Below are 26987 nucleotides of genomic sequence, written 5' to 3' on the forward strand. Positions count from 1 at the left end.
TTTACTGATTGTCTCAAAATGGCAACATGTATTTCGCTTAGTGTAAATGGTTAGGAGATTCAATTTCATCCTTGTTTAGTTTGCCTTGATGATGTGTTCTCACTTTGTAATCACAGCCTCAAGGTTCCTTTTAAAATCACACAACACAATAGTAACCATTAGACGAATACTGTACAATTTAATTGACACATTACCTGAAGTCAAATACATTTTGTCAATAACATAAATAAATACATACATACATCACAAAGAACTGATTTGAAACACTCAACACTTTCATTAAAAGTTTCATCCTAAAACTTTGACATTCAATTACCAGGAAGTGGGATGTTTAAATACACAAGCTCTTTCTGTCCTGATTAGCTGAAGTACTGTGAGGTTTCAGCTATTGTGATTGATTTAGGGCAGTGGGTTTTAACCCTGGTCCTCAGGGACCCCCTGTCCTGCATGTTTTGGATGTTTCCCTGCTCCAACACACCTGATTCAAATAAATGGGTAATTATCTAGCTCTGTAGAAACCTGGTAACGACCATTCACTTGAATCAGGTGTGTTGGAAGGGATGGAGGGACACATCTAAAACATACAGGGCAGGAGGGCCCTGAGGGCCTGGTTGAGAACCACTGGTTTAGGGGTTACAAGTTAGGCAGCATTCAGTGGCTTCACAGCACCACACTGGCCGTCGCGCAGTTGTTGGTGGGGATCCCGATGCGACGGTGGCAGGTGAACATCTTACGCAGTTCGGCGCGGAAGCGGTCGTGGAGCCAGGCGTAGAGGAAGGGGTTACAGCAGGACGAGCTCATGGCACACAGGTGGCACAGCAGCTGGATGAGCAGGAAGAAGCGCTTGTGGATGAGGTCGATGTCGATGTCGCGCAGCACGTTGAACACGCTGATGGGCATCCAGCACAAACCGAAGGCAGCCACCACCAAGGTGACCAGGCGGAAGGTCTTGCGCTTGCGTGTCCTCTGCGCCTCGGCCTGGCTCTGTGTGCGGTGGCCCGGCACCACGCAGTTGCGCAGTTTGACCGAGATGCACAGGTAGGAGGTGCAAAGCGCCGACAGAGGGAGGACGTAGGTGATGAAGAGGGTGCTGTAGGCGTACGCCAGCCTGTCGGTCTCCTGACCCATCCAGAACTCCTCGCAGATGGTGAAGCCCTCGTTCTTGAACTCCACATGGTAGGTGTGAGCCACTGCCGGGGCCACCAGCCCACAGGACAGCAGCCAGATCCCCGACAGCAGGTAGGTACACGCCAACACAGAGATGCGCTTCTTCAAAGGGTGCACAGTGGCATAGTATCTTGAGGCAAAGGGAAAGAGGCAGAGAGAGATGGTACTGAAATATAATTCCACGTGTATGTACTGTAGAGTACCATTTTTGTGTCTGAATTCATGAAACGTGTCGTTTGGTAACTTTCATTCAATCTCACAAAAGGCTCATTTGAATGGCTGGTAACACATTTTAGCACTCCATTTACATTTACATTTAGTCATTTTGCAGACGCTCTTATCCAGAGCGACTTACAGTAAGTACAGGGACATTCTCCCCGAGGCAAGTAGGGTGAAGCGCCTTGCCCAAGGACACAACGTCATTTTGCACGGCCAGGAATCGAACCAACAACCTTCTGATTAATAGCCCGACTCCCTAACCGCTCAGCCATCTGACTCCCATATCTGTAATTTTGAAGCATCTGTCCCATCTGAAGATGGTTCTATTTGGTTGGTACAGACCCATATTTGGAAGAATGATTCAACCACATTAAATTGCTGAATTAGGATGTCTGAATGTTCGAGCTTTCAAAGAGCACCAGAAGATGTGTGCATAACCCATCATTCCATTACTCACACAGCAACTGTCCAACATCTTCGAAAAAGGCTTTTGTACATATTTTCAATGTGAAAATGATGAACAAACAAAGGAACAAAAAGGTGCAGTCATACACAGTCAAATGTTTATAATTAAACTGCCATGACATTACCAAGTCGCCTTTCATAAATAACATTCGAGGGAAATTAGAAATAGTGCTTTGGACTTCAAGGTCTGAGGTGCTTTGTGCCATCGTGGCCTACCTGTCTACACCGATGGCAGTGAGGGTGAAGACTGACACATAGACCGTCACCGGCTGGATCAGGTACACCAGGTAGCACATGAAGCGCCCGAACACCCAGCCGTGAGGGTTGAAGGCGTAGGCCAGCGTGAAGGGGACGCACGTGGCGCACATCAACATGTCGGAAAAAGCCAGGTTGCCTATGAAGAAGTTGGTGACGTTGTGCATCTTGCGCGTGCGGCAGATGACGTAGAGCAGCAGGTAGTTGCCGAAGACCCCCACGAGCACCACCAGGGCGTAGCAGGGGATGATGAGCAGCTTGAAGCTCTGGAGGAGCTCCACCCCTACAAACTGGGGGCTGAGCTTGGAGGAGTCGTTCTGGAGCATCACCTCGTAGACCTGCCCGCTGTTGTTCGTCCCCGGCCCCTTCAGCTGGGCCAAGTCGGCAGACCATTCATTTCCACTGCCCTCCATCACAGCAGCAGGTCAGGAAGCACACACACCACCGAGTACCTGACCGAAAATAACAGATGATGCTTTACAAAAATAGGTGACTCTGTTTGAAGCATTAACATTGTACATGCTGTACAAATCATCCTAATTTGCTTAGAATTATTTATTTATTTTGAATCCATAAAGATATTAAGAATGAATAAGGATGGTGTCAATAAGCTAATTTTCTCGAGTTCTGTGTGAAAGAGATCACATTTTCATGCAGGAGAGATGTCACAGATGACACATGCAGTGTTGCAAGAAGGGAACGAGAGATTTATTGACAGAATCGTGTTTTGTTCAACAATGGAATTACGTGCCTGAGAAGTCAAAAACAAAAGTATTGAAGTTGACATTCGCGGCCTCATTAAGGCAAGCTTGTTATGTGCGTACACAACTGTGTTTGGCCATCAACAAAGGATGAGAGGATTGAGAAAGGCTTCTGTAAATCATGCCGTGAAGCAGAAACTGTAAGCGCAGTAGGTTTCATTAACATTGTGGTTAATGGATGTGGTACTGCCACACTGGAAAGCCTTGACAATCTGCCTAATCCTCATTTGTTGTGTCCATGAGAGACGAACTTCTCAAAGGAAAGTGTAACTCTCCAGAACCAGAATTGCATTAAAACTGAAATGCTGAGATGTGAATGTTATCATGCATTTCAAGTGTCTCATCACAAGTGCAGGTCGAGCACAGCCCGTTTTGCACTGTTTACTAGTCTTTCTGTGTTTTTGCCTCTACAAAGCTGCAAACTAGGTTAATGGTCTTTTAGAGGGGATCTGTTATTGAGCACCAAAGATACACAAACTGCACATGGGAACATACACACAAACATGAGTCCTCTTGGGCAAGACAGGAAGGTGGAACAGAGCTGTGAATGTGAATGTACGTGTGATCACATCCATCAGGTCACTGAAAAACCAATCACCGTGAAACACACACAACTAGATCCTCAACTCCTCCTGTGGTAAATCTCATTTTCTGTATATAACACAGTTTACGAGTACTAGCAAACCTCACACACAATAAAAGCCGAATTAAATGCTGGCACACAGAGCAATATCTCTAGGCTACATCTCCTCCGTTGACGTGCAACACAACGTCGTACAATACATTGAATGTTGATCACAAATAAATTCAGGTGACCAACAACATGTAAGGACACCACTTCTTTTCTCAGTAGGAATGTTTTTCTAGCAGGTGATACCTGCTGAGTAAAGGAGATATCTGTAACATAAATGTAATTCCGTTTACCAGAAAGTCCTTGGAAAAGATTCAGTTTCTTTTCCCCAGTCATTCTGGCAGCACGAGGATGCTGCACAATTTTCTAAAGCAAAAACTATATTTGTAATAGTTTTAAGTGATGGATGAAATGTTGGCTGAAAGTCCATTAATCAGACTTTGTTTGCAAGACTCGATTTCTTTCAATGCTTTAAATTGTGATTTGACGCAGTATTGCATATGCTATACACGGATGTACGTTGAATCTAGACCCTCTGACTGAAAAATCTAAATGTAATTTAAACTTGCTATTAGCCTTTATTCCCCCCCCCCCAAAAAAAATAAAAAATAAAAATAAAAATCTATATGGGACATAGCCTACATATGAAGTCGAGTATATAACCTTACCTTTTCAGTACCTTTGGTCAGTGATATTATGTTGCTTCTTGTTGATGCCCTCTGAAACAACTGTACTATACCGGTCCGTCAACTCCGTGATAGTCAGAAACAAACGACTGGAGCGAGGAGCGCGCAACAGTTTCCCACTGCTGAGAGCAAGCAAGGTAATTGGTCAGTGACATTGGAAAAAAGAGGCAAGCCTATCTGTCCCTATGTTGGTGATGATACATATCACATAAACTGACCATTTTAGATGAAATGGCATTTGTGATTTGTGTTCGATAGCAGTCTCCAAAATCTCCAAGAAAATATGAGAATTTATAAAACCCTTTATCGGTTTATCTACCTGAATATAACCTATAAGGTATAGCCATATTGTGTTGTACAAAGCTAACACCTGAATGTATACCAATGACTACTTATGTTATTCGTGTCTTTACTTCTCAATTCGACATTAGGGGCATGCCTGAAAGTGTGAGTATTTGTGAAGGGCACGCTGACAGTTGTACATAATAATTGTGAATCCCTAAAGTTCATATGAAACCCTTGTATTTTATCTTTAACTATTAGGCTATCCTGGATGGTTCTATCCCCCCTGTGTCTTCTCCCCTTTGTTGCCTAATGGTTCTTTGAGGTTGTGATCCCTTTCTGACTCAGACCCTGTTTCCTTCATGGTGTCATCATGGTCTTTGATGACGCTGCTTATAGCGTTTGCTTATTGCACTCTATTGAGAGACAAGTTTGAAAAGCTCTGTTATGTAGAATCAATATAGGCTATCGATATAGATGGTGTTGCAGCCATTATGTTGGTTATTTTTAGTTATTTTTATTGTATTATTATTTTTAACACTGGGTAGTGTGGGTGCAGGAGCTCGTTTTTGTTGAACTCGAAGTTGATTGGAGACCCGGACGAGCATCCCGTTTTTTTGAACGTGTTGCCTAGCACACGCTATTGTTTTTTATTTCGTTATTATTAGAATAAATAGTATTAAACGCAAGAAGTCGTCTGTGGAGTGCACGCATATAAACCATTTAAAATCCAGTCTAACAACAATCATTCAGTGGCTGTGAGCAGCAATAGGCACCACACTTGTGTTGGCCGTCCGTCCGGCTGGGGTTGTTTCTCACAGTCCGATGTACGATGGCAATACACGAACACCGAGGGCACAGGACAGGTGTTGAACTGAATAACCCATTAAAACCAGTGTATGAGGAAAAACCACACCAGTGAGAAACAGAATGGCCTATTAAGATCAGTAGAATTAGTTATAGTTGATTCTCTCAGGTAACTGAGGATATTGTCTTGGTTCCATCTTCGAAATGCTGATTGTTACAAAATGTGAATCGTTCCCTGATACTTCATTTAGTCACTGACATAAAATAATGATATTGGTTCAATTAATACTTACTGTGCTATGAGGCTTCTTAGTATCATGAAGATATTACAGCAAACATACAGGATCAATGATAGCAACCCTGCAGCTGTATATCCTTTGTTCTTCAAATTGTGTATCTGGTGATGACTCATTTCTTTTCAGTGTTTGAGACCAGAAAGGGGTATCTTCTGTTGAACTAACAGCGAAGACCTCACCATTGCAAATGTCAAAGTGTTAACTTAATGCCAGGAGAGGATAAAAACACAAATAGTAAAATGAAAACTCCTGGTGTAAAATTAAAATGTTGAAATCTGCTGTGGAAGCTGGAAGCTTTGCAGGTAATACTTTGATACTAACAGACTACTTTATGGTCACAAACACTCAAAATAAATGAGTCATTGGATGAATTTAGCCAAGGGTAAGGACAGAAAGGGAACACACTGATCCCACATTGCATCAGCTCCAGTGAACTACACGTTCTGTATGACACTCACAACATTTTCATGACCTCTTTGTGCCGTATGTATGTGGTTATGTTCAACACAAATTGATGGGCTGGTTGTGGGCACAAATGCGTTATGAAGAAAAAGGCATTGTATCAATGGCTCGTAGTTCAGTTGAAGGGGCTTTTCGAGAAGGCCTGCTAATTGTGCGGTATAGCATGAATGGATTAATCTATTAGTCTCTTGTCAGTACTGTTTCCTTGTAAAACATTTAAATTGAAATAGAGCTGTAAAAACGTGTGAACTTTGGGAACATGAAATGGCAGCTGGAGACGTTGAGAAGATCTAAGAGATGGTGTGTGCTTTCCCGACAGTCCTCCTCTGGGTGTCTTTCAGCTAATTACCACTTGTTGCTAGTCACTTCGATGTGAAGCAGTGCTGTGACCAGATCAAAGGGGTCCTGTTTATCAGAGAAGAACAGCTTGTTCACCACGGCCAAGCCTCTTTCCCAGTGGACACCACTGCTGAGAAATGTACAGGTGAGGCGTGTCTGGGGGCACTTGGGAGAATCAGACGTATCTTGGACTGAATGTAAAGCTTTGATAGCAGCCGTGAAAACATCAGCTTCCTTTTATCTGTTCCTCGACTTTACTCCAAATCTTTTTCAAATGCTGGAGAATAACATGCCAAGTCTCTGGCCTCAAACTGGTCAAATGGTTGCACACCATTTCAAAACTCCTTTTCACTGCCTTCCGTAATTCAAATTATTGTAATTTGTTGATATCATTTTGGATGTTTTAGATATTTTACTCCTGTCTTTTGATCCTTCTGATCAAAAAGATTTTTGAAATGACCTCCTGAATGGAGATGACAAAAACCTTCTTATATTCAAACTGCAGTCTAATAGTCGGTCCTTTTCAAAGAGGTCCATTTCGAAAGGGTCTCAAGGAAATCAATCTAAATATGCCATGATTGGGACCACAACCCAGACAGACTATTCTCCTACCACATACACCACCTACCCTTCCACGCAATGGCTTCTCCTGTTAGTGACTGTCCTTGTAAAATACATGATCAAAGATCGTAAATCACAGGTGGCCAAGTTTGTTGTGGGATACGTGTTTTCGGCCTCAAAATAAACGTGTCACGGTCACCAACCACTCATCATCTAATCACTGTCCACTCTATGGAGTGGGAACCTTCCAGATAACTGTGCAGGGTTAACAGATCAATGAGGCAATTTGCATCGGCGTGCCCAGTGACTAACCCTCAGCATAGAAGCACCAGCTGTATGCCCACTGCCTGGTCATTAACCTCACTGTGCTGATTTAGCTAAGAACTATCTCTTGACAGAGTTATGTGCTTTATCCGCTTGGCTGTTACCTGAGAAGTGATTGTTCCCTCAGAGCACTGATTAACATCATCATGACTGGTGGGATGGAGACAGTTGGAGTTTAATGGAAGCAGCAGGAGACGATTTACTGGGGGTTGGACAGAGAGACAGACAGCTGGACAGCCGTGTGAGTCCAAGCCGAGCACCCACTGTGATCTGGTCAATCCACTCTGAAAGTTTAAATGAATAAATGATGAAATGATCCAGCCTGAATCCCTCTCTCCTGGTGTGAGTCAGGTGTGCTTTAGATAGCAGAGTACGGGCTCACCTACACGTAGGCTTTTTAAACAGAGGAGTGGACCCGACGGGTGGTTTGAAACAGAGTAATGGCTCTGCATTATGGTGGCTGTTGATTATCAGCATTGTTCGCCCAGCCGGTGAAATGGAAAGAGTGGAGCCTCTTCGTTCATTAAGTACCCTCTCTCAACCTCTTTCTTAGAATGGCTTTGATGTAACAGCAACATTTGGTTTTGTCTCATGTACAGCAGGTGTGTTTAATATGATCATAAGTTCATTATGGGCCTCTGAGCTATTAAGTACTCAAATACATTTTCTGAAGAAACGGATATTAGTCCAAAAAAGAAACAAAATAGATCTTGGAAGTTTTTCAGTTGCCACTTGATAATGCCCAGAAGGTACATTGATGACGCAGATAGAGGCAGACATGGATGTCATGTGAATTACTTCAGAAAGCAGCAACTGGTATGATCATGCTTCCGCAGAGGTCATTGAATGGGGAGCTGTGATCTGCTATTCACACAAGGTCTGCTGCTCTGGACATATATCTCAGTTTTATACGTACGTGTGTGACGTCAATAGATTTAGAGAGGTTGTAGACAGGCTTGAGAGAATTGCTGTTCTAAGTCACTGATGTTTGCTTAGCTTGCCAGGGGCTTATCAGGTCTCATTGTTTTTCTCCGGTTGTTTTCCTCCCCTTGATTTAAGATAATAGGTCTATGTAGTGTTTGGTATCTGTCTGCGTCGAGGATGGTCGACTGTGCTGACAAATGATACGACCACTCTAAACAATGAGTCTCCGTAGTGATGTCAGAACGTATTCTTAACACAGCTGTTCTGTAACTCTTCAAACAAGTGGGGATATAGGCTATTTCTTTTTTTTTCTTCTAGGCTAACATTTCCCACACTTAACGAACAAACAACACCACGATGTTGGAGACATCGTTATCCTATGCGCGGGAGAGGTGGATTGATTTACGCTGGGCTGAAATCACGTCTTCTTGGAGGTGTGGGCGTATGTTTGTGTTGCTCTGACAATTGAAAGATTGTTTTTTACTTTGTACTTGCACGCTGCGCATGGAGTAATTGCTTTAGGTTCAATACCACGCAGCAATGAATTAGGGTCAAAACCAGGCATGGTCTCCAGAGAGTTTGTTAAGACATCATTACTGTCAACATCGGGTGACATTACCAGGAAAAAATACCTTGATGTTACAGTATCCAAAAAAGAAAAATATTCTTGAACTTAGCGCTCATCTAGGACTGTAACTGTTGAGAAATAATTGTCTGCTGGCATCCTGAAGTTATCCATCTCACAATCTAAATCTATCGAGTGTATTTCTATGTCACAACCACAATTCACGTATGATTTACACCTGAATGTTTAGCGATAACAAAGAATAGAAAAAGGCTTAAGAAGCCACAACGCTAGATCGACATATTCAACCGTTGACTGTGATAAACTATTCAGAATGTATTTTGCAGAGAGCCATGCAGCCTATTGCTCCAGAGACAGGTGTTAAGGTTGTGGGGGGGTTGATATGAAATATGGATGCAAACAGTGACAGGCGAGGGACTTGCCTCCAGGTACAGTTACAGTTATATTTTACAGGTACAGTTTACACAGGTACAGTGTACAATACGTATTACTAGACCAAGGGAGATCAAGTAATATGGAAGGAATAAGGAATACAGAGTTGAAAGTAGGAATGACAATCTAGTGAACCACCTTTTGTTTTCGCAATCTAGCCTAATGTCACTGGGCGTAAAGAGCTGAAAGGTATGAAATTATACAGGTCGGAAAATGGTCTGTTTAACATTTCATGTCTAACAAATCAAAGTCCGCCCATAAACAATTCAGGTAATGATAGTGGATTTATTTCTTCTTCATACTGTACAGAAAATTATAGGTTAAAAAGCAATTGCTTACTGATAATTGACGTTTTCATCTATGGATGAAATTACATATGTACCAAACATGAATGTTCAAAATATATATTTGTATCCATATTCATCAATTATCTCATGATGCAATAACCAAAGGCATGTTTACTTAAAAAAAACTAGGCAGTGTAATTGAGGATGTGATTCAAACATGACAGTGATAACAGTGACATGATAATTCCAGGTTAAACCTAACAAAGACAAGTGCTCGGACGTAACATCCTCAACACCCATAGGTCACATAATAATGATCCACCATGATTCACCACCTATTCAAGACTCCGACATTAAAACCGTACTTGCACTTAACGAAGAGAGCAGTCATCAACTTCTTGCCAAGATATTGTAACATATGATAATATTTATGTAAAGAAAGACGCCATATGGTCCATACTGCACCACCGCTACAGAGTATTATAAACATTCTAATCACTTAGACATGATAGGTCTATCTAGATATTGTGACATGGTTGTACACCTCTGGCTTTGGGGTCAGAGGGGAGAGGTCAGTGCCAGGTGAATGGACTCCGCTACGTAGTCAAGGTTACGGCTATTGATGGCACTCACATTCAGGCAGCCATTGGATGGGAGGTACAGATGGCGTCTCTTGACCAGGAACTCTACTTGTCGGGCTGAAGGAGAGGAGAGAACAGATCAGGTGTGAGCCTCTCGCGTAAATCCTCGTTCATTATCATGTAAGGGGGTTGAGATGGTGTTGAGAGAGATTGAGGTGGCTCAACGCTAAGTCATTAGTTTATAAAGGGTTGAGAGGGATTGGGGCTTAACATACATGCTAGTTTATTAGCATGTAAATGGGTGAAATAGGCGGAGGCGGTGGGGGGTGTTGAGGCGGTTGGACGGAGCCCGAATGAGCTCACCATTCAGCCCCGTACAGCAGTACAAGCCCCCCTGCTGGGTCACATGATCCCAGCAGCCAGGAGATCCCAGCAGTCGGAGTTTCTCTCGCAGTCTCTCCCTGATCAGCATCCCCCTCTCCACCACACGTCTCACTCCCTCCTGCCTGTTACAAAACATCTCAACGGAGGCACACTATTCCACACTGACAATCATCTCAAACACTACAGAAACCAGGAATGTTTGCTGGACGTACAGTACTGTGCAAAAGTCTTTGGCACAATGAAACATTTGTTTCTTTAATACTGTCGCACAAATACAGAAGACCAAAACATATGTAAGACAATATTCATGTAAAGAACTCTTGGGTGTGTAAGACTGCTGCACAGTACTGTACCATTCGATGAGGTGAGCAGGGTTGCTGAGCACTGTGGCCACCACGCGCGCCCCACCCACTGACGGACAAGACCACAGGGAGCCGACCAGCCGACCAGCCTGAGACTGGACGGCCAGCAGGGCGGCGCTCTGCTTCAAGACGCACAGAAGGTGCCCGACACGCTCCTCTGTAAGGACATGGATGGCAGGCAAGGAGGACATAGATCATTAGGTTGACAGACAGACACACACAGAAGTAGTTATCTGTGCGTCTGAGAAGCATGTGACACATCCAGAGATCTGCATTCTCGAGGTGGCCGACGTCATTCTGACGTTCTCACGATGGGGTCGTTCACAGGTCGCAGGCCAAGAGGCAGGCCTTATGTTTACATGTAGTCATTTAGCAGACGCTCTTATCCAGAGCGACTTACAGTAAGTACAGGGACATTCCCCCCGAGGCAAGTAGGGGGGAAGTGCCTTGCCCAAGGACACAACATAATTTTGCACGGCATGGGAATCGAACCGTCAACCCTCCGATGAATAGCCCGATTCCCTAACCGCTCAGCCATCTGACACCCATGCTTTGCCACTGAAGCGTCTCACCGTACAATCCAAAGGTGTGAGAGAAAGACTGGGCACAAAGCAGCTCCAGGCCCTCAGACGCACAGTGACGGACAGACCAGGCGTCTAGCTCCACGTCTCCATGACACAGGCCTTGAGCAGGCAGCAGGAAGAAGGGGAACAGCCTGCGACTCTGGCAAAAGGAAGGGGGGGAAACGGAAAAAAACAAACAAGATTGTTTAAGGAAAACCGAAGCGTCCTGGACTCCTTTTCTGTGTCATTGCCTGAAGGCGTCAAACTCTCACGGGGGGAAAAACACGTTTGATGCACAGTGACGGTGGGTTTCTCAAACAGTTTGTCCTACCACCATCAGCTCTGTGACGAGCCTCCATTGCTCCTGTGACAGGTGAGCTCCTGTGGGGCAGTGAGCAGAGGCGAACAGCACGACAACACTTTGCTCTGGAGCACTGCCCAAATCCTCCAGTAACTGCTGCACACTCACACCCCGCTGCGCTGGATCCCAGTAGCGGTAGCGCCGAACCGCTTGGATTCCCGCTGCCTCAAAAACACCGGCCAGCGAATCTGGCAAAAGAGCAGTCCTTTTTCTTATTGTACCATCTGTCAGATAAAACCCATTGCTCGACACTTCAATTGGCTTCCCACGGCCACATACACATTTTTAGCACGTGATTTTCTTTTTACATCTGTGTGCTCTTAATAAACCACCTACTTACCATCACAGGGGGTGGGCAGATAGACAGGGCCACACCAGGAAGAGCGGATATCGTACCAGTGTACTAGTAGTTCAGCCCCCAGACGCACAGCCCCAGTGCTGCCAACAGTCTGAATACCCAGCACCTGCAGGACAGCGAACAGCTGAGATTACGGCAGCCAGTCATTGTGAAGAATCATTTCAGTTAAGCACATGGCTACTGGTTGGTTATTTAAATAGTGTCCTGTATGGAGAAATGTGCTACATGACATAGCAAACTAAGTTATCAACTAAACCAGGCTGGTTTCCTATTCAGCTATAATTTGTAAAACATTATAGTGGTTTGTTATATGATTGTAGTCAAATATAATTGTATGGTTATACCTAAACATAATTGTAAATGTATTATTATCTATCAGTATGTTTTTAACTTTATCTTAAATTACTTTATTTTTATTATTAGGCCTATTATTTCTTATTTTACCTATCATCTTAGCTTCAACAGTGCTGCAGGGACAGTGCAATTTAAGTTTTTTACTTAATTTGTAGGCTACCTATGAATATATTACAATAAACTTGATTGATTGATATTATAGTCCTTAAGCCCTAAACAGACACATACAGTACAGGCCTACATAGGGTCTTCAAACACTATCGAGTTTACCCTGTTCTCCACAATAGCTGGGCTGTTCCTGCCCAGAGCCAGTTCCGTTGCTCTTCGGTTAAATTCTGTCAGGCCCAAGGATGGCGCATAGCCCGCGCACAGAGTCGGGTCCGTGCTTATCTGTTTCTTTATTCTTGCAATGAGAGGGAGCCCCGCAGTTTGGCCCTCCTCATTAAGACACTCTAGAAGATATCCACAAATATTTAGCAACACTTGTGGGCTACCTTAAATATCAGCTGTTACAATTGAAATTGATGGGAAGGACGTTGCGGACTTCGCTTAATATAAACGTCTAGAAAAGTCTAATTTAAAAAGCGTAATGAACTGGTTGGACTTACCTTTTCCTGCCAGGTAAACCTTATTGGCATGGGTGTCTTTTCTGAAATCAGCCAATAATTTGGTTTCAGGATTCGGTGCTGCAGTCACAGTATCGATGAAACCCGAGAGAAAAGATTTTTTCCGCTCATGTAGGCCTACTTTTCTGGTAGCACTTTCAGTGGCACCACCACAGTTACCATCACATGCTGGCCTCATATTATTGAGCTTTCACTGTGCACTCTTATCAGCGAGGTAGCTCAGAGGCTTTTGTTGTTAGGAGCTGTTGCTTAGCTACAGTAGTTGGATACTGTCATGGCAACGCTTATGATGGATGGATATAGTCATTGTAATAAATTGGTGCGTTCGTAATCGATTTCGAGTGTGTAAACAGCTTCATAGCCAACTTGTTAGGTATTAGTAAACAGTTTAAACCATGCTTTTGGGTCATTCAAGCAAAGAATATTATTCGGTGACCCAATCCCAATGAAAACTATTCTACAATGGTGTATTTAATTGTTTTGTAGCCTAATTAGTGATGCGGGGGCTATGTAGACGATCATTTCACGATGAAAACTCTAAGTGGACACCAGATGGCACTAGTTGGCAGCCCAAAATAGTTATCTAATTAACCACTCTAGGTCTAGTTTAGCCTACGTTGTAATGGCGGCTAGTCAGAATCACTTCCTTCCACCGTCGATTGCCAATTTACGCGCGTTTATGACCTTTCTTAAACACCGCGTTTAACCATCGGTTTTGTACACATAGCCTGACATATGGCTTGATGAATATTCCACCCACAGAGCCGTAGGCCTATGTGTGTGAGTCGTTGGCTCTTAACATGGTAATTTATGAGAGGAAGAAATAGGCCTATCCGTATTTTGTGTTTATTATGCAAAACGTTTTGTGGTATGAATATTTTTCGTTATTCTAGATTACTCCGTTGCTTTGGACATGGGGTTAATCCAGTGTCCAGAGCTCGGGGCTTTGACTTTGGCCACTTTTCATGGTGTTAGTTTTGTTATCAAAGCTTGTAGAGATTGTTTCTCCTCATATGATTGTGTGTTGTGGAATATTGATATGGCTTTTGCACTTTTAGAAAACACAAACTTTAACACTGCTTTACTTAATAGGTATCAATTTGGGCCCCGTCAGAATTAGTGTTTCCATCCAAACAGTTGCGATAAGGGTGTTTTCATAACATGATGTTTCTTTGCCCAGAGCAAGTTTGACAGAGTGAGGTTTATAGTGTACACTGTGAAGGGAGGGATTGTGCAGGCGCATCTCTCACTTTACTCTCATCACTGATTTCCTTTCTTCCTCTCTTTGTCTCTTTATTTATTTCTGCTCTCTGTCTTGTCAAACACTAATGTGCATTCTCCTAAACACAACACACACACACACGTTCACACACGTGTGTGTGCACACATGCATGCAAACATACAGCTCTTTGAACATTGTTAGCTTCAGAAAAAGTGAATTGACAATTGTTTTATTTGTTTTATTTTACATTTTATTAATGTGTGTCTCAGTGCAAGGCAAAGGGATGGTCTGACCAGTTTAACCCTTGTGTTCTCTTCGGGTCATTCTGACCCATCAGTCATTGTGACCCACCGTCGTATTGCGACAAATTTACCTCATACAAAAACAAAGTGAAGCATTTTCTTTTAACTGTCGGGCTGTTTCAGACCCCCCACATTGGAATGGTTAAAAGAAAATTATTTTTATTTGTTTTTGTATTGGGTAAAATTGGGTAAACACAACGATGGTTCGTTATGAACCTTTGGGTCATGTGACCCGAAGGCAGCACAAGGGTTAATAGCAAATGGCCAAATTTCAGACTCTTAGGAGAAAACAGGAGCAAACGGCACCAGAACTAAACTAAAAGACCAGAATGCAGTGAATGTGGATTCCATACACAGCTCGTTGGCAATAAAAGGGTTGATGCTGCAGAAGGTTAAATCTAGTTACTTTGGGACATTACTAGTGGACAGTGAAAACATACAGCATGACATTCTGGTATCATTAACTTAATACTTCTTGCATTTACAAATGGGTATACAATAAATAAATAATTTAGTAATGGTTGTTTGTTGCAAAATCTGCCACTTTATTCTAGTAGTGAGACGTGTTTTGCTTCTCCAGTCTCTATTGGTGTGTCACTGATCCACATCATGAGAGCAACTGGAAGTGTCTCTCGCTGTGGGGAAAGTCCGTCCACAGTAATATCGTACACCGTATGATGGGAGCGTGCTGATGCAATGGGAGAGTCAGTTCCATCATACTACCGTCTCAGTTGAAGCAAGCTCTTCTTTCTCATGTCCAGATCCACCACTACGTGGCAGTGTGGCTTTGACTCAGTCAGCGCTCCCTGTCCGGCCCTTTAGTCCTCCACTTCGATGTGGCCTGTCGCCATCTCACTTCCTGGACCCGCCATCTCACTTCCTGGACCCATCTTCACCCCCCCCCCCCCCGCCCCCATCTCCACAAGCCCATGCAGTGGCGTCTTTTCTCAGGAGACAGGCCTCTGTCGTCTTCAGTGCTCTGATCTCTCCCTCAGCCTTCGTTATCCTGTAATGTGAAACTGAGAGAAGAAAGACATACAGGTGAACTAACAATTCTGCCAGAGGAGAATGCATAACATTTCAAATGGCTGACTCAGTTGAAAAGTTGCCTCAATAAAATGACTGATGATCCTCCCCTTCAACACACATACACACACACACACACCCAAAAATGAACGAATAATAAAATACAAATATCTAGGCTTGTCATCTCTGAAAGAATCAATCTTAAGACAGGAAAAAATGACATTCCTTTTTTTAGATGCTGACTTCCCTCTTTGCTCTTTTGGATTGGAAGTGACAGCCAGAGATCTAAACCTGAACAGGATTAAGCTGTCACATGTGGCACTATCACTTATGACATGCACATTTGCTTTACAAGATCAGACGTTTGTTCATACCGCCATGACATCCCAAACATGTGGCCCATTTGCTTATTTCTTTTTTGAAGTATTCCCACTTTTGGACCAGCAAGCCATCTCATCATCAAGAGGGTGATTGTTTATTAGATTTGGAGATTGCCCCTGTGAAAGTTAACCCTGACACACACTGGTTAGAGAAAGTACTTCAACGTGCACAAACAATCAGCAAATGTGATTCTTCTACAGCAAGAGAATCCTAAAATTGGAACAAACGTACCTGCAGAACTAAGAATAATAACAACATTGTAATGCTATTTAAAGAATTGCTTTAAAGTTAAAGTAGTTAGTAGCAATAGTAGTTTTGAAAGTTATTCCCTTGCTTGTCATTGGTGTTCTTTTGAATGCCAGTCTCTGAACGAGTTCTCGAAATTTTCCCTCCTTCCTTACCCACTTAGTGCCCTTCCTATCTTTTCCCGAAATGCCTGAAATTCTGATCCTATCGAGTTAAACTGTACATGTCTCCACAGGAAGGTATAAACAATTCACAACCATCACTGTTCTGCAAGAACCTGTAGATAAAGTCACTCTGACCCTTTAAAGAAACTAGATCTTTGGTGGGCTTCAATTCTTTGGCAGAACGACCGCCTAAAAAAAGCACTTGATATTCTAAAGTTAGCTCCTTTACTTTAAAAACATGAACTTGATCAAAAACACGTCACAGTGCTCTGGAGGAGACAGAGAGGAGGTTTACACTGCAGAAATGAAGGAGATCAGCCTGTTGGCATCCGTCATCTCACATTGGTGTGTTTTTCCCTTTTGCCATGCCTGTTAGCAGGCAGAAGGAAGACTTGGTGGCCAGGGATGGTGGTCTCGCCCCTGGAACCCTTTTCTGCAAAAATATTTGCGTATTGTATTATTTTGTGTCGAATCAAGGTTACCTCATACTGTATGTTCGCTTCCCTGATTGAGAACACATACAAACTGCTACACCAATTATTTCAATTATTGTTATTGTTATTTGATCACTGCTCTGGGATTTTTGTTCTCTTAAGTAAAGCTACCACTAAGGAACTATATTTCACTTGGTTGGCTTGCTCTATTCTTTTAGAATGTATTTCTAGTATATTATCTAATAAAATAGGATGAAGATTTTCAGTAGTGTATAGATGATTTACAATTTCCTTCCTCAAACTTCATTATGTGATAAGAATAAAATAAATTTTATTGAATGTAAATGTTTTATTTATAATTAACATGACAAATTCACTTGGAATTTTCCATTACCCGCATAGGATGTGTTTCTCCTCAAGCTGATCTGGCAAAAAAAAAGATTGATTTTGGCCAGCTGTTTTTATGAGGTGGAAAAAGGAGTTTCGTTATGGATTAGAGCCATTTAGTCTTTCCATCTCTTCTATCTGCATGTGTCCCATCCTGTGCTGTATTCTTCTCAGCTACCTGAGCCCAGCATTTAAACTCTTGATACGCTGGGATTGGATCAAATATTCAGCTATCCTTTGAAAATGAGTCTTGGAGATTTCTCACATCACTGCTGCCTGAAATAGTCCTCACTGAATACTCTCCCAACACCTGATCTCCTCCCTGGTTTAGGTCAAAACATCTATTAATCGTGCCTAGTAATTTGCACAATAACAAACTCACAGGAGTTGAGAAATATAATTCGAAGTGTGGAGTATTAAAGAAAATATTTACATAGCTTGGTCAGTGCAAAATGTCTTTGTAAATGGTTGCAGTTGTTCATTGTACAATCTACCAACCTGTATTTACTGTATGACATGGCCGTATATAATAGTACAGTCGTCACTGACTGTAAGAGGAAGTAGTTAGCATTGTGTTGAATCCTTTCTCTGGACTCTCTATAGTGATTTATTAGATAAACTGTTCAGGGCATTCATCTGTCATCAGATCAACTTCCTGTTTCCACGTTTCACAAGAAACGTAATTTTTTGGTTGCCATCCTTTGTTCAACAGCTAAACCTAATGTATCTGGAAGTGTTTTATGTACCATCAGTATTAATAATTTATTGCCATTACCGTGGACATAAGAATGTTGAACATTGTACTCTACGGTACCATGCAAGCTGAATGAAGAAACCTCATAGATCATATCAACTTCAGCCAGAACCAGTCCAAAGATACTAATTTACGTAACAACTCTGTACGTATCTTTAAAACATTATTGTATTGCTGTATCCTGAGTCAACATTGTCACACCAGTAAGCACTGGTGTACTGCACCCTAATGTGTTGTTCTTTGAGGTATTTGAGTCAGTTATGTCTCGTCTCTGAGTTACTGGAGGTCCTAGGATAAGGAGACACAGACGGACATTTCTCCTTCGCCTCTTTCTGCACAATGGGTTCCCTCCCCGAGCCGTTTCTATGCTAAACCACTGGAAGACAACACCAGAAGTCTGTGAGGTAAAGAGATGGCATGACACACCTTCTTCGAACATACACAAGCTAAGTTTCTCTGCAAACATCCATGGGAGTTGTGTCTTGAGTTCAGACCGCTTAAGTCATTTACCCTCAGTATCCAACGATGACATTAGCGTATCACGAGAGCCTGGCCTGCTTGTTGAGGCACATCTGGAGTGTTGTTGCTTGAGATCCATGGCTCAGCCGTACAGCCGCAGTGATGTTTTAAAACCGCCCCTCCTGGCTGACCGGGCCCCAGGGGAAAGTCTTCAGATCCATGTGGCTGTTGGCTTTTTCAGATGAAAACAAAGTTACAGCAGTGCAACTGTGTTATTTCTAAATGTAGTACATTTCCCAGCCATTCTAGCTATGTTCTTTCATTTCTGCGTCTGTATTAGACCCAAAACAAAACAAATAACGTTTTATAATGTAATACCTGACTGAGAGTCCTAGAGTTTAAACGTACGCCCCAACAGGAGCTCTGACAGGTCCAGGGGGTGATGGCTTGTCTTCAGCACAAATCCCAAAGCCAATTCTACAAAGAGCCACAATAGGCTCCCATGAACTGTGCTATGACTCAGACAAGCTATGTAGGTCGTAACCTTTTAGTGCCACTGTCACTGCTACTAAGCCAAGCTCTCTAAAACACGCAATACATAAAAGCAACTTGTAAACATTCCCAGCTTCCAGACATTTACTCTACATATTGACGTGAAGAAAAGAAAAAAAACACACTAAGCTCCAGTTCTCTTTCTATCTATTGTTTGGACAGAAAAGTTTGCAAAATGGCATATGATCTCAGACCCACAAAATTCCAATCTCTTTCATCACACCAGTTCAACCCAAATCTTAATCCAAATCTAGCTATGACCTCAGTTTCAGTCCATAAGAATAGAAAACTTGTGAAATGTGTGTTTAAACGCTTGCAAGAAATGCACCGATGTTTTCTGTCCACAGCAACAGAGCAGAAAATGGTGTGTGTAGACTGGATGAATTTCTCCTGGGATAGACACCCCTTCTTTCAATAAAAAAGCCCCGTATCACATCAGATTAGGCCAGAAGAGTTGATGTCCTTCCCATTACTCAAACTGTCAATGTCACACTTCCCCCCTCCCCCTCCTCCATGTGTTCCCATGCTGTGGTGAACATGTGTGACAGAAGGTACAGCCGGATGCTGAGAGCTTTGCTAATTAATGAGCGCTAACTAGGAAGGGCTGTCCACTGTATAAAAACATGCATTAAAGACAGATGAGTGCTGTAAACTAGAGCACGCCATGCTCAATTGACCTTATCTGGCTGTATGCTTAAGTGATTTTAAACATCAACATGATTAGTTTAAATCCGTTGAATTCTATTTTTGGTTAAGCACTGTACAGCGAATACCCTGCGTTATTGAACAATCTCGAGATAATTGAATCGTAATCACGTAAGTTCACTTTAATAGGGCTTTCCACAAATACATAATCTGCACTGCCTAATGCGGCTCCACAAAATGCATGGCTCTAACAGTCCATAGGAGAGTGAACATGTTGGGCCAGATAACATTTAGTCATTTTTTAGCAGACACTCTTATCCAGAGCGACTTACAGTAAGTACAGGGACATTCCCTGTACTTACTGGACAACACACTGGATACGTGACTTGGTGATGAACACACTGGATACGTGACAAAAACACAAATGCTCCGCCCGTTGAGCATGTTGACATGGCCAGCAGTTGCATGCATCTCTGCTTTTCAATGAACACGAAGCATGTGCCGATGACGGCCGTGGCCCTGTTCCCCCTCTCCTGAAAACATGAGCTCAGCATTGCATTTGGAGCCATCACTGTTGGTCTCTGTCAATGTTCCTGCTTCCTCACCAACCCCCTCGGTCACACAGAGGGGGGTCAGGGAAGTGACCTCGGACGTGTTGTAATGGTTAGATCACTGCATCCAGGTGTTTGGATGACGTTTCAGCAGACATCAGGTCTGTGACCTTCTCTCTGCGGTCTGGCTTTCCCTCTCCGTCGGGGAGCAGGGAAATAATGGCGGACTGCGCTTCTCACTCATGTTCTCTTGACGACGATGACAGTAGCATATCACGAGAGCCTGGCCTGCTTGTTGAGGCACATCTGGAGTGTTGTTGCTTGAGATCCACGGCTCAGCCGTACAGCCGCAGTGATGTTTTAAAACCGCCCCTCCTGGCTGACCGGGCCCCAGGGGAAAGTCTTCAGATCCATGTGGCTGTTGGCTTTTTCAGATGAAAACAAAGTTACAGCAGTGCAACTGTGTTATTCCTAAAAGTAGTACATTTCACAGCTATTCTAGCTATGTTCTTTCATTTCTGCGTCTGTATTAGACCCAAAACAAAACAAATAACGTTTTATAATGTAATACCTGACTGAGAGTCCTAGAGTTTAAACGTACGCCCCAACAGGAGCTCTGACAGGTCCAGGGGTGATAGCTTGTCTTCAGCACAAATCCCAAAGCCAATTCTACAAAGAGCCACAATAGGCTTCCATGATCTGTGCTAGGACTCAGACAAGATGTGTAGGTCGTAACCTTTTAGTGCCACTGTCACTGCTACTAAGCCAAGGTCTCTAAAACACGCAATACATAAAAGCAACTTGTAAACATTCCAGCTTCCAGACATTTACTCTACATATTGACATGAAGAAAAACAAAACACACTAAGCTCCAGTTCTCTTTCAATCTATTGTTTGGACAGAAAAGTTTGCAAAATGGCATATGATCTCAGACCCACACAATTCCAATCTCTTTCATCACACCAGTTCAACCCAAATCTTAATCCAAATCTAGCTATGACCTCAGTTTCAGTAGCCTGGCTCTGCCCTCCTACGTACTTCCGCTCAATTTTGATTTTGCTTCTGTAGTTGGTCTGGGATTTCGGTGTATTAGTAAACACATTTTTGTAGGTCCAATCAGCGAACAGAGGGAGTGGCTGAGAATGATGACGTTGATGTTGTGCACTAGTTTCAGAATCAGCATACAATAAACATATAGGGACCTAAAATTTAAATATGTGGACTATCTATACTAGAAAACTTTTGAAATGTGTGTTTACGTGCTTGCAAGAAATGCACCGATGTTTTCTGTCCACAGCAGCAGAGCAGAAAATGGCGTGTGTAGACTGGATGAATTTCTCCTGGAATAGACACCCCTTCTTTCAATAAAAAAGCCCCCTGTTCCCTCTCCTGAAAACATGAGCTCAGCATTGCATTTGGAGCCATCACTGTTGGTCTCTGTCAATGTTCCTGCTTCCTCACCAACCCCCTCGGTCACACAGAGGGGGGTCAGGGAAGTGACCTCGGACGTGTTGTAATGGTTAGATCACTGCATCCAGGTGTTTGGATGACGTTTCAGCAGCTGAAGAAATTCAACCTGCCAAAGACAATGATGGTGCACTTCTACTCAGCCATCATCGAGTCCATCCTCACCTCCTCCATCACCGTCTGGTACGCTGCTGCCACTGCCAAGGACAAGAGCAGGCTGCAGCGTATCATCCGCACTGCTGAGAAGGTGATTGGCTGCAATCTGCTTACCCTCGAGGACCTGCACACCTTGAGGACCCTGAGGCGAGCGAGGAAGATTGTGGCCGACTCCTCCCACCCTGGACACTCCCTGTTTCAGTCACTCCCCTCCGGCAGAAGGCTGCGGTCCATCAGGACCAATACCTAACGCCACAAAAACAGTTTCTTCCCTTCCGCTGTTGGCCTCTTCAACAAGGCCATGGGACCACACTGACTCTAATGACTTCCTGCTTAAAACACACTGCTTTTTGCACTGCATTACAAAATTGTATCTTGTACATTTGTATTTTTTGTAATATTTGTATTTTTATATTGTAAATTACGGCAACTTATATTTTATTGTATATTTTATTTAATTCTAATTCCACTTAGTACTGCTAGTTTATGTACCCTTAGTATAGATAGTCCACATATTTAAATTTTAGGTCCCTATATGTTTATTGTATGCACCTTCCTGCCAAAGCAAATTCCTTGTCTGTGCAAACCTTCATGGCGAATAAATCCCCATTCTGATTCTGATTCTGGATTCTGAGACCGTAGAGCCCTTGCAGATCACCGCTGGGACGGAAACCGGACTCGCCCACTCCCCGCGTCGCCCGAGGTCTAATAGAGAGCACATGCTCTCACCATCCAGATCCGTCAGACTCCACGATGGGACCATCGCATCACACCCACCAAACCTCCTCCGAGACACTTCCTGCTCCTCATGATCTCCCTGACGATCCGTCCAATCCTTTTCCTCTGAGCCTTTGCCCTCAGGCTGGCGAACCGTGGAACACGCCAGGCTCCTTTTAAGGAAGGGCTTTTGGGGGGGGGGGGGGGGCTCCTAAATTTCTCCCATCTCGGCGTGCAATGGATCACATCTGTGTAAACGCAGTCGAGATGGAAACACGGGACGGAAAGAACTGTGAGAGGATTGGTCAAACACACGTGTGAATCTAGCGGTTCAGAGCGTGGGCTGAACCGCTGGTGCCCGTGGCCAGGACCCCTGGTGCCCGTGGACAGGCGATCATCAGCCACGGAGCTCTGGAGCTCGCCTTGGACTGGAGTGTGTGCATGTGTGGGAGGAATGCGTGCAAATTAACAGCCTCCATGCTTCCTAAACCCCGCCGAGACAGATCAGTAACGATAACAAAGCTCCTGACACCACCAAAGGAAGACAAGCTTTTCCTTAATCGCCCAAATTAGTGACATAGTCACTGTCTTGTTTTCCTTGCACAGAGGAGGGGATGTCACTCAAAGCCAAGCCGCTCAGCCTCAGCCCTCAAGGGGGATTTCTTTAAATGACTCGCCGGCTGTACTACTGGGTGAGTTTAGAAGGATCCCTGTGAAGCGTCCCGGCCATACCGTAGCTGAATCGGGGCTCTTCAGCGTGTGATATCATTGGCTGTTTGTGAAGTAAACAGCCTGTGCTGGTGAAGAGATGTCTTGTGGGCCAGTGATAAAGGTTTATCAGCTCTGGGGGGCGTTGCCCAGGCTGTAAAGGGGCCCTGGAGGAGGCAGAAACACACTCTCACACAATGTCTCTAATACTGCCTCTCTCAAACTGCTTCCCTCATACTGCCTCTGTCTCACTGCCTCCCGTACTGCCTCTCATCCTCCCTCCCATATAGTCTCTCCCATACTTCCTCTCGTGATACTGTTGGGAATTTTTTGATTGGTAAATGGCAGTTTTATGTTTCACAATTGATGTGTTTAACTTTTCAAATGGATTTGAAAAGTAAAGGTTAAGGTTTCAGATTTTATTAAAAAAAAAAGTATTGATCAAAAGTTCCAGTTTCCTGTTGCCACAACAAAACATTGCACATCTGTTGATCATTTATGTAACGTTGACATCAGCTTGGCTCTAAGATGGAGAGCAGGTAACACAATATGGCAGCAGAAATCTACAAACTTCAAATGAACTACCTTGATGTTTATTGGTTTGAAGAGTGGAAATGCAGAGATTACATTTCCACATGACATTGTGTAACTTTGTTATATTTCTTCAGGATCCTATGTTTCAGTCAGTATTTGTTTTAGTACCTTTCTCGATTAAATCTATTTTAATCTGCCATGGCAGGCCGGTGATTTATTCATCCATATATGGATTCTCTCTTGTTCAAGGCGCAAAGAGTCCTGAGGTTCACATCCACACTTTCTTCTTTGTGACTAATATCTTACAAGTCATCTCAGAACCCTAACGGTGAACTGAGCCCAGATTCAAAGTCAACAGTTTGCTCAGATGCCATGGTGACGCTGAAATAACCCCCCCCCACCCCCCCCGACAACTCTCACAGACACAAGCAAAGATGAGGATTAGAGGATGAGTGGGAAACAGAGATATCAGAGATATCTACAGTACCAGTCAAAAGTTTGGACACATTGGGAAAATGTGTCCAAACTTGGTGATTGGTACTGTATGTATATATGCATATCCCTGTCTGCTCTGCTTTGGGCTGCACAGAGATGCAGGCTGGGGCCACGGGGCCAAAGGAACTTTCACGGAACACAAAGACCAAACACGCTGATATTCCATTTGATCAGCACCCAGCAGAACGTTTGATTCGACTGATGGCTTATTCTGACACATGTTCCGCCTCCCTGACAGATCTCCAATAATGTCACTGCGCTGTATGCATATCACAGCGGTCCCCTACTTCAATATAAAATCTGATGTGGCACCAGCATGTGCTACTGGAAGGATTGTAGTTTCTAGTTAGGACATTAACGAAAAACGGTGAAGGACTTACAATTCTGACTCTGGTTCAGAGAAGCCGCTGAACTGCGTACTGCCGTTTGAGTGTGGGAGTCCGGGCGACGGCTCCTCGCTCTTGTAACTCCCCTGGCTGCTCCCCAGGCTCTCGTCCCCATCCGTGGGGGTCACGGGGGTCTTCTGGAACGATCCGGCCGCCCCGGCCTCCACCGCGCCCAGGAAGCAGGGGCAGCGCGTCCGGAGCTCCTTGTAGAAGGTGTTGAGCCGCGGGGTGGCCATCCACGGGCAGCCCAGGAGGTTCTTGAAGGCGGCGCGGAACTCGGGGCTCCTGCAGTAGATGATGGGGTTGAGGCCGGAGTTGATGTACCCCAGCCAGTTGAGCATCCGGAAGATGTCCCCGGAGGGAATGTTCCGGTTGAACACGTTGATGATGTTGGCCACGAAGAAGGGCAGCCAGCAGAGGGTGAAGGTGCCCATGATGATCCCCAGCGTCTTCAGGGCCTTGTGCTCCTTGACAACCGTTAGGCGCGACGACCGTCTCCGGGAACTCTTCCTGCTGTGCGTGCTGCTGCTGGCCGAGCCCCCGCAGCCCTGGGGGGGGGGGGGGGGCGGTCCGGACGGGGCCCCCCGGCTGGGTGGGGCCCCCGGAGCGCTCGTTCTGGAAACGGAGCCGGTTCCGGTCGATGAGCTGCACCTGCCGCGTGGCTATCAGGAAGACTTTGGCGTAGACGAAGATCATGATGAGCAAAGGGACGTAGAAGGACACCACGGAGGATATGATGGCGAAGGTCCTGTTGGTCACAAAGTCGCAACACGCGTCGTCCTCGTAGCACTTCTTCGCCTCGGGGTCGTTCTCCGCCTGCCAGTACTGGTTCATGATGGGCACGAAGGAGATGAGCGCCGACACCATCCACACCACGCACACGATCAGCCGCGCGCGCCACTTGTTGATCAGCACCTTGTGCCTCAGGGGCCGCGTGATGGCGATGTAGCGGTCCACGGCGATCACGCACAGCGTCTCGATGCTCGCCGTGACGCACAGGACATCCACGGACGTCCACAGCTCGCAGGACGTGGTGCTCAGCTGCCAGTTTCCCGTCACTACGATGGTGGCGCCCAGGGGGACCACCAGCACCCCCATGATGAGGTCGGCACAGGCCAGCGACATGATGAAGATGTTGGTCATCGTCTGCAGCTGGGAGGTGCGTGCGATGGCTATGATGACCAGCAGGTTACCCACCACGATGGTCAGGATGATGATGACCAGGACTATGAGCATCCAGGATCCAGCAGCCGGGTGGTAAGGCTCTGTCGTACCGTTGGCCACGGGGCTGCTCAAGTTGTAGTCCATCTTCACTGGGAAAGTTTTTTTTGGCAAAGCAACATGTAGCGAGTATTGAGATTCTCCAATCCGGAACTCATCAAATCCTGAAGAATCCTGAGAATGAAAAGAACTTTCTAATGAGCATTTTGAAGGACTTTCTTGACTTATTGGTTTGTGGATTTTCTCTCAAAGTCACATTCTCAAACTTGTATAAAGTATCAATTTAAGTTAACAATTTAAATATAAATCCAGCAGAAACATTTTTTGTACAAGTTTTCATTGTCGTAAAAGCATCAATGACCTATGCGTGTTTCCTTAATGTCTACGGAGACCAAAAAATCTAAGATGTGAGAAGTTCCTTTGAAGCAAGTGGCACAGGCAGTGAATCCTGAGATGTCCAAATTAATAGCAAACCCTGCAAATGTAACAACTCCATGTAAAAGATAGGGCACAACAACCAAAATGTGAGTCGAGTAAAAGTTTTCAAAATCGGACAAAGTCTATGTAGTCCAGTGGAATACAAGATAAGTCCAGTCGACACTTGTAGCTGGAGAGTTTTCGCAATGTGTTGTAGAAAAGCGATGCCACTGGAGTAGAGCAAGCAGCTGTGACGCTGACACAGAACAAGCAGAGTGCACCAAGAGCTTGCCCCCACCCTCTTTTCAGTATCTCCCTATCTCTCCTCCTTCTCCTCCCCTCTCTCCTCCCCCCCCCCCCCCCCTCTCTCTCTCTCTCTCTCTCTCTCTCTCTCTCTCTCTCTCTCTCTCTCTCTCGCTCTCGCTCTCTCTCTCTCTTGGCTGTAGCCAAAGTGTAGGTTGCCCTCAGCCTACATATAATCACACCCAGGAGAGAGGGGGGGAGGAGCAGTGAAGTGTGGCTGTGTGTTGAGACCATGCCATTAAAGACGCAGGGAGCACTGCCCACTTACAAACACCCACACAACCCAGTGAAACACAGGCATCAGGTAAGGCAATGCCAAGACCCTTCACTGCGGCACTCACCAGCAAGTGTTCAGCTAGCTCAACACCACAGTTCAGATAGAGAAGA

The 26987-nt window shown here is 44.5% G+C and overlaps 3 protein-coding genes across 3 annotated transcripts; all 3 read right to left on the reverse strand.

Moving 5' to 3' along the window:
- Positions 1 to 660: 660 nt before the first annotated feature.
- prlhr2a (prolactin releasing hormone receptor 2a) lies at positions 661 to 2519 on the reverse strand. Its single transcript, XM_067228281.1, has 2 exons — positions 2068 to 2519; positions 661 to 1297 (listed from the first exon to the last, which is right to left on the reverse strand). The coding sequence occupies exons 1-2, from the start codon at positions 2517 to 2519 to the stop codon at positions 661 to 663; spliced, it is 1089 nt and encodes a 362-aa protein (XP_067084382.1).
- A 7523-nt stretch (positions 2520 to 10042) lies between these two features.
- Positions 10043 to 13251, reverse strand: got1l1 (glutamic-oxaloacetic transaminase 1 like 1). The gene is made up of 8 exons (XM_067228492.1): positions 13056 to 13251; positions 12718 to 12899; positions 12076 to 12199; positions 11706 to 11923; positions 11384 to 11534; positions 10803 to 10968; positions 10429 to 10571; positions 10043 to 10182 (listed from the first exon to the last, which is right to left on the reverse strand). Exons 1-8 carry the CDS (start codon positions 13249 to 13251, stop codon positions 10043 to 10045), a joined length of 1320 nt encoding a protein of 439 aa, XP_067084593.1.
- Positions 13252 to 15501: 2250 nt separating this feature from the next.
- adrb3a (adrenoceptor beta 3a) lies at positions 15502 to 26527 on the reverse strand. The gene is given in 3 exon segments (XM_067228197.1): positions 15502 to 15616; positions 24654 to 25223; positions 25225 to 26527. Coding segments are annotated over 3 exon segments (1341 nt in total). The 5' UTR covers positions 25968 to 26527; the 3' UTR covers positions 15502 to 15588.
- Positions 26528 to 26987: the final 460 nt, after the last annotated feature.

This window comes from Osmerus mordax, chromosome 24 (assembly GCF_038355195.1).
Source record: "Osmerus mordax isolate fOsmMor3 chromosome 24, fOsmMor3.pri, whole genome shotgun sequence".
In the NCBI taxonomy this organism is placed as follows: Eukaryota; Metazoa; Chordata; class Actinopteri; order Osmeriformes; family Osmeridae; genus Osmerus; species Osmerus mordax.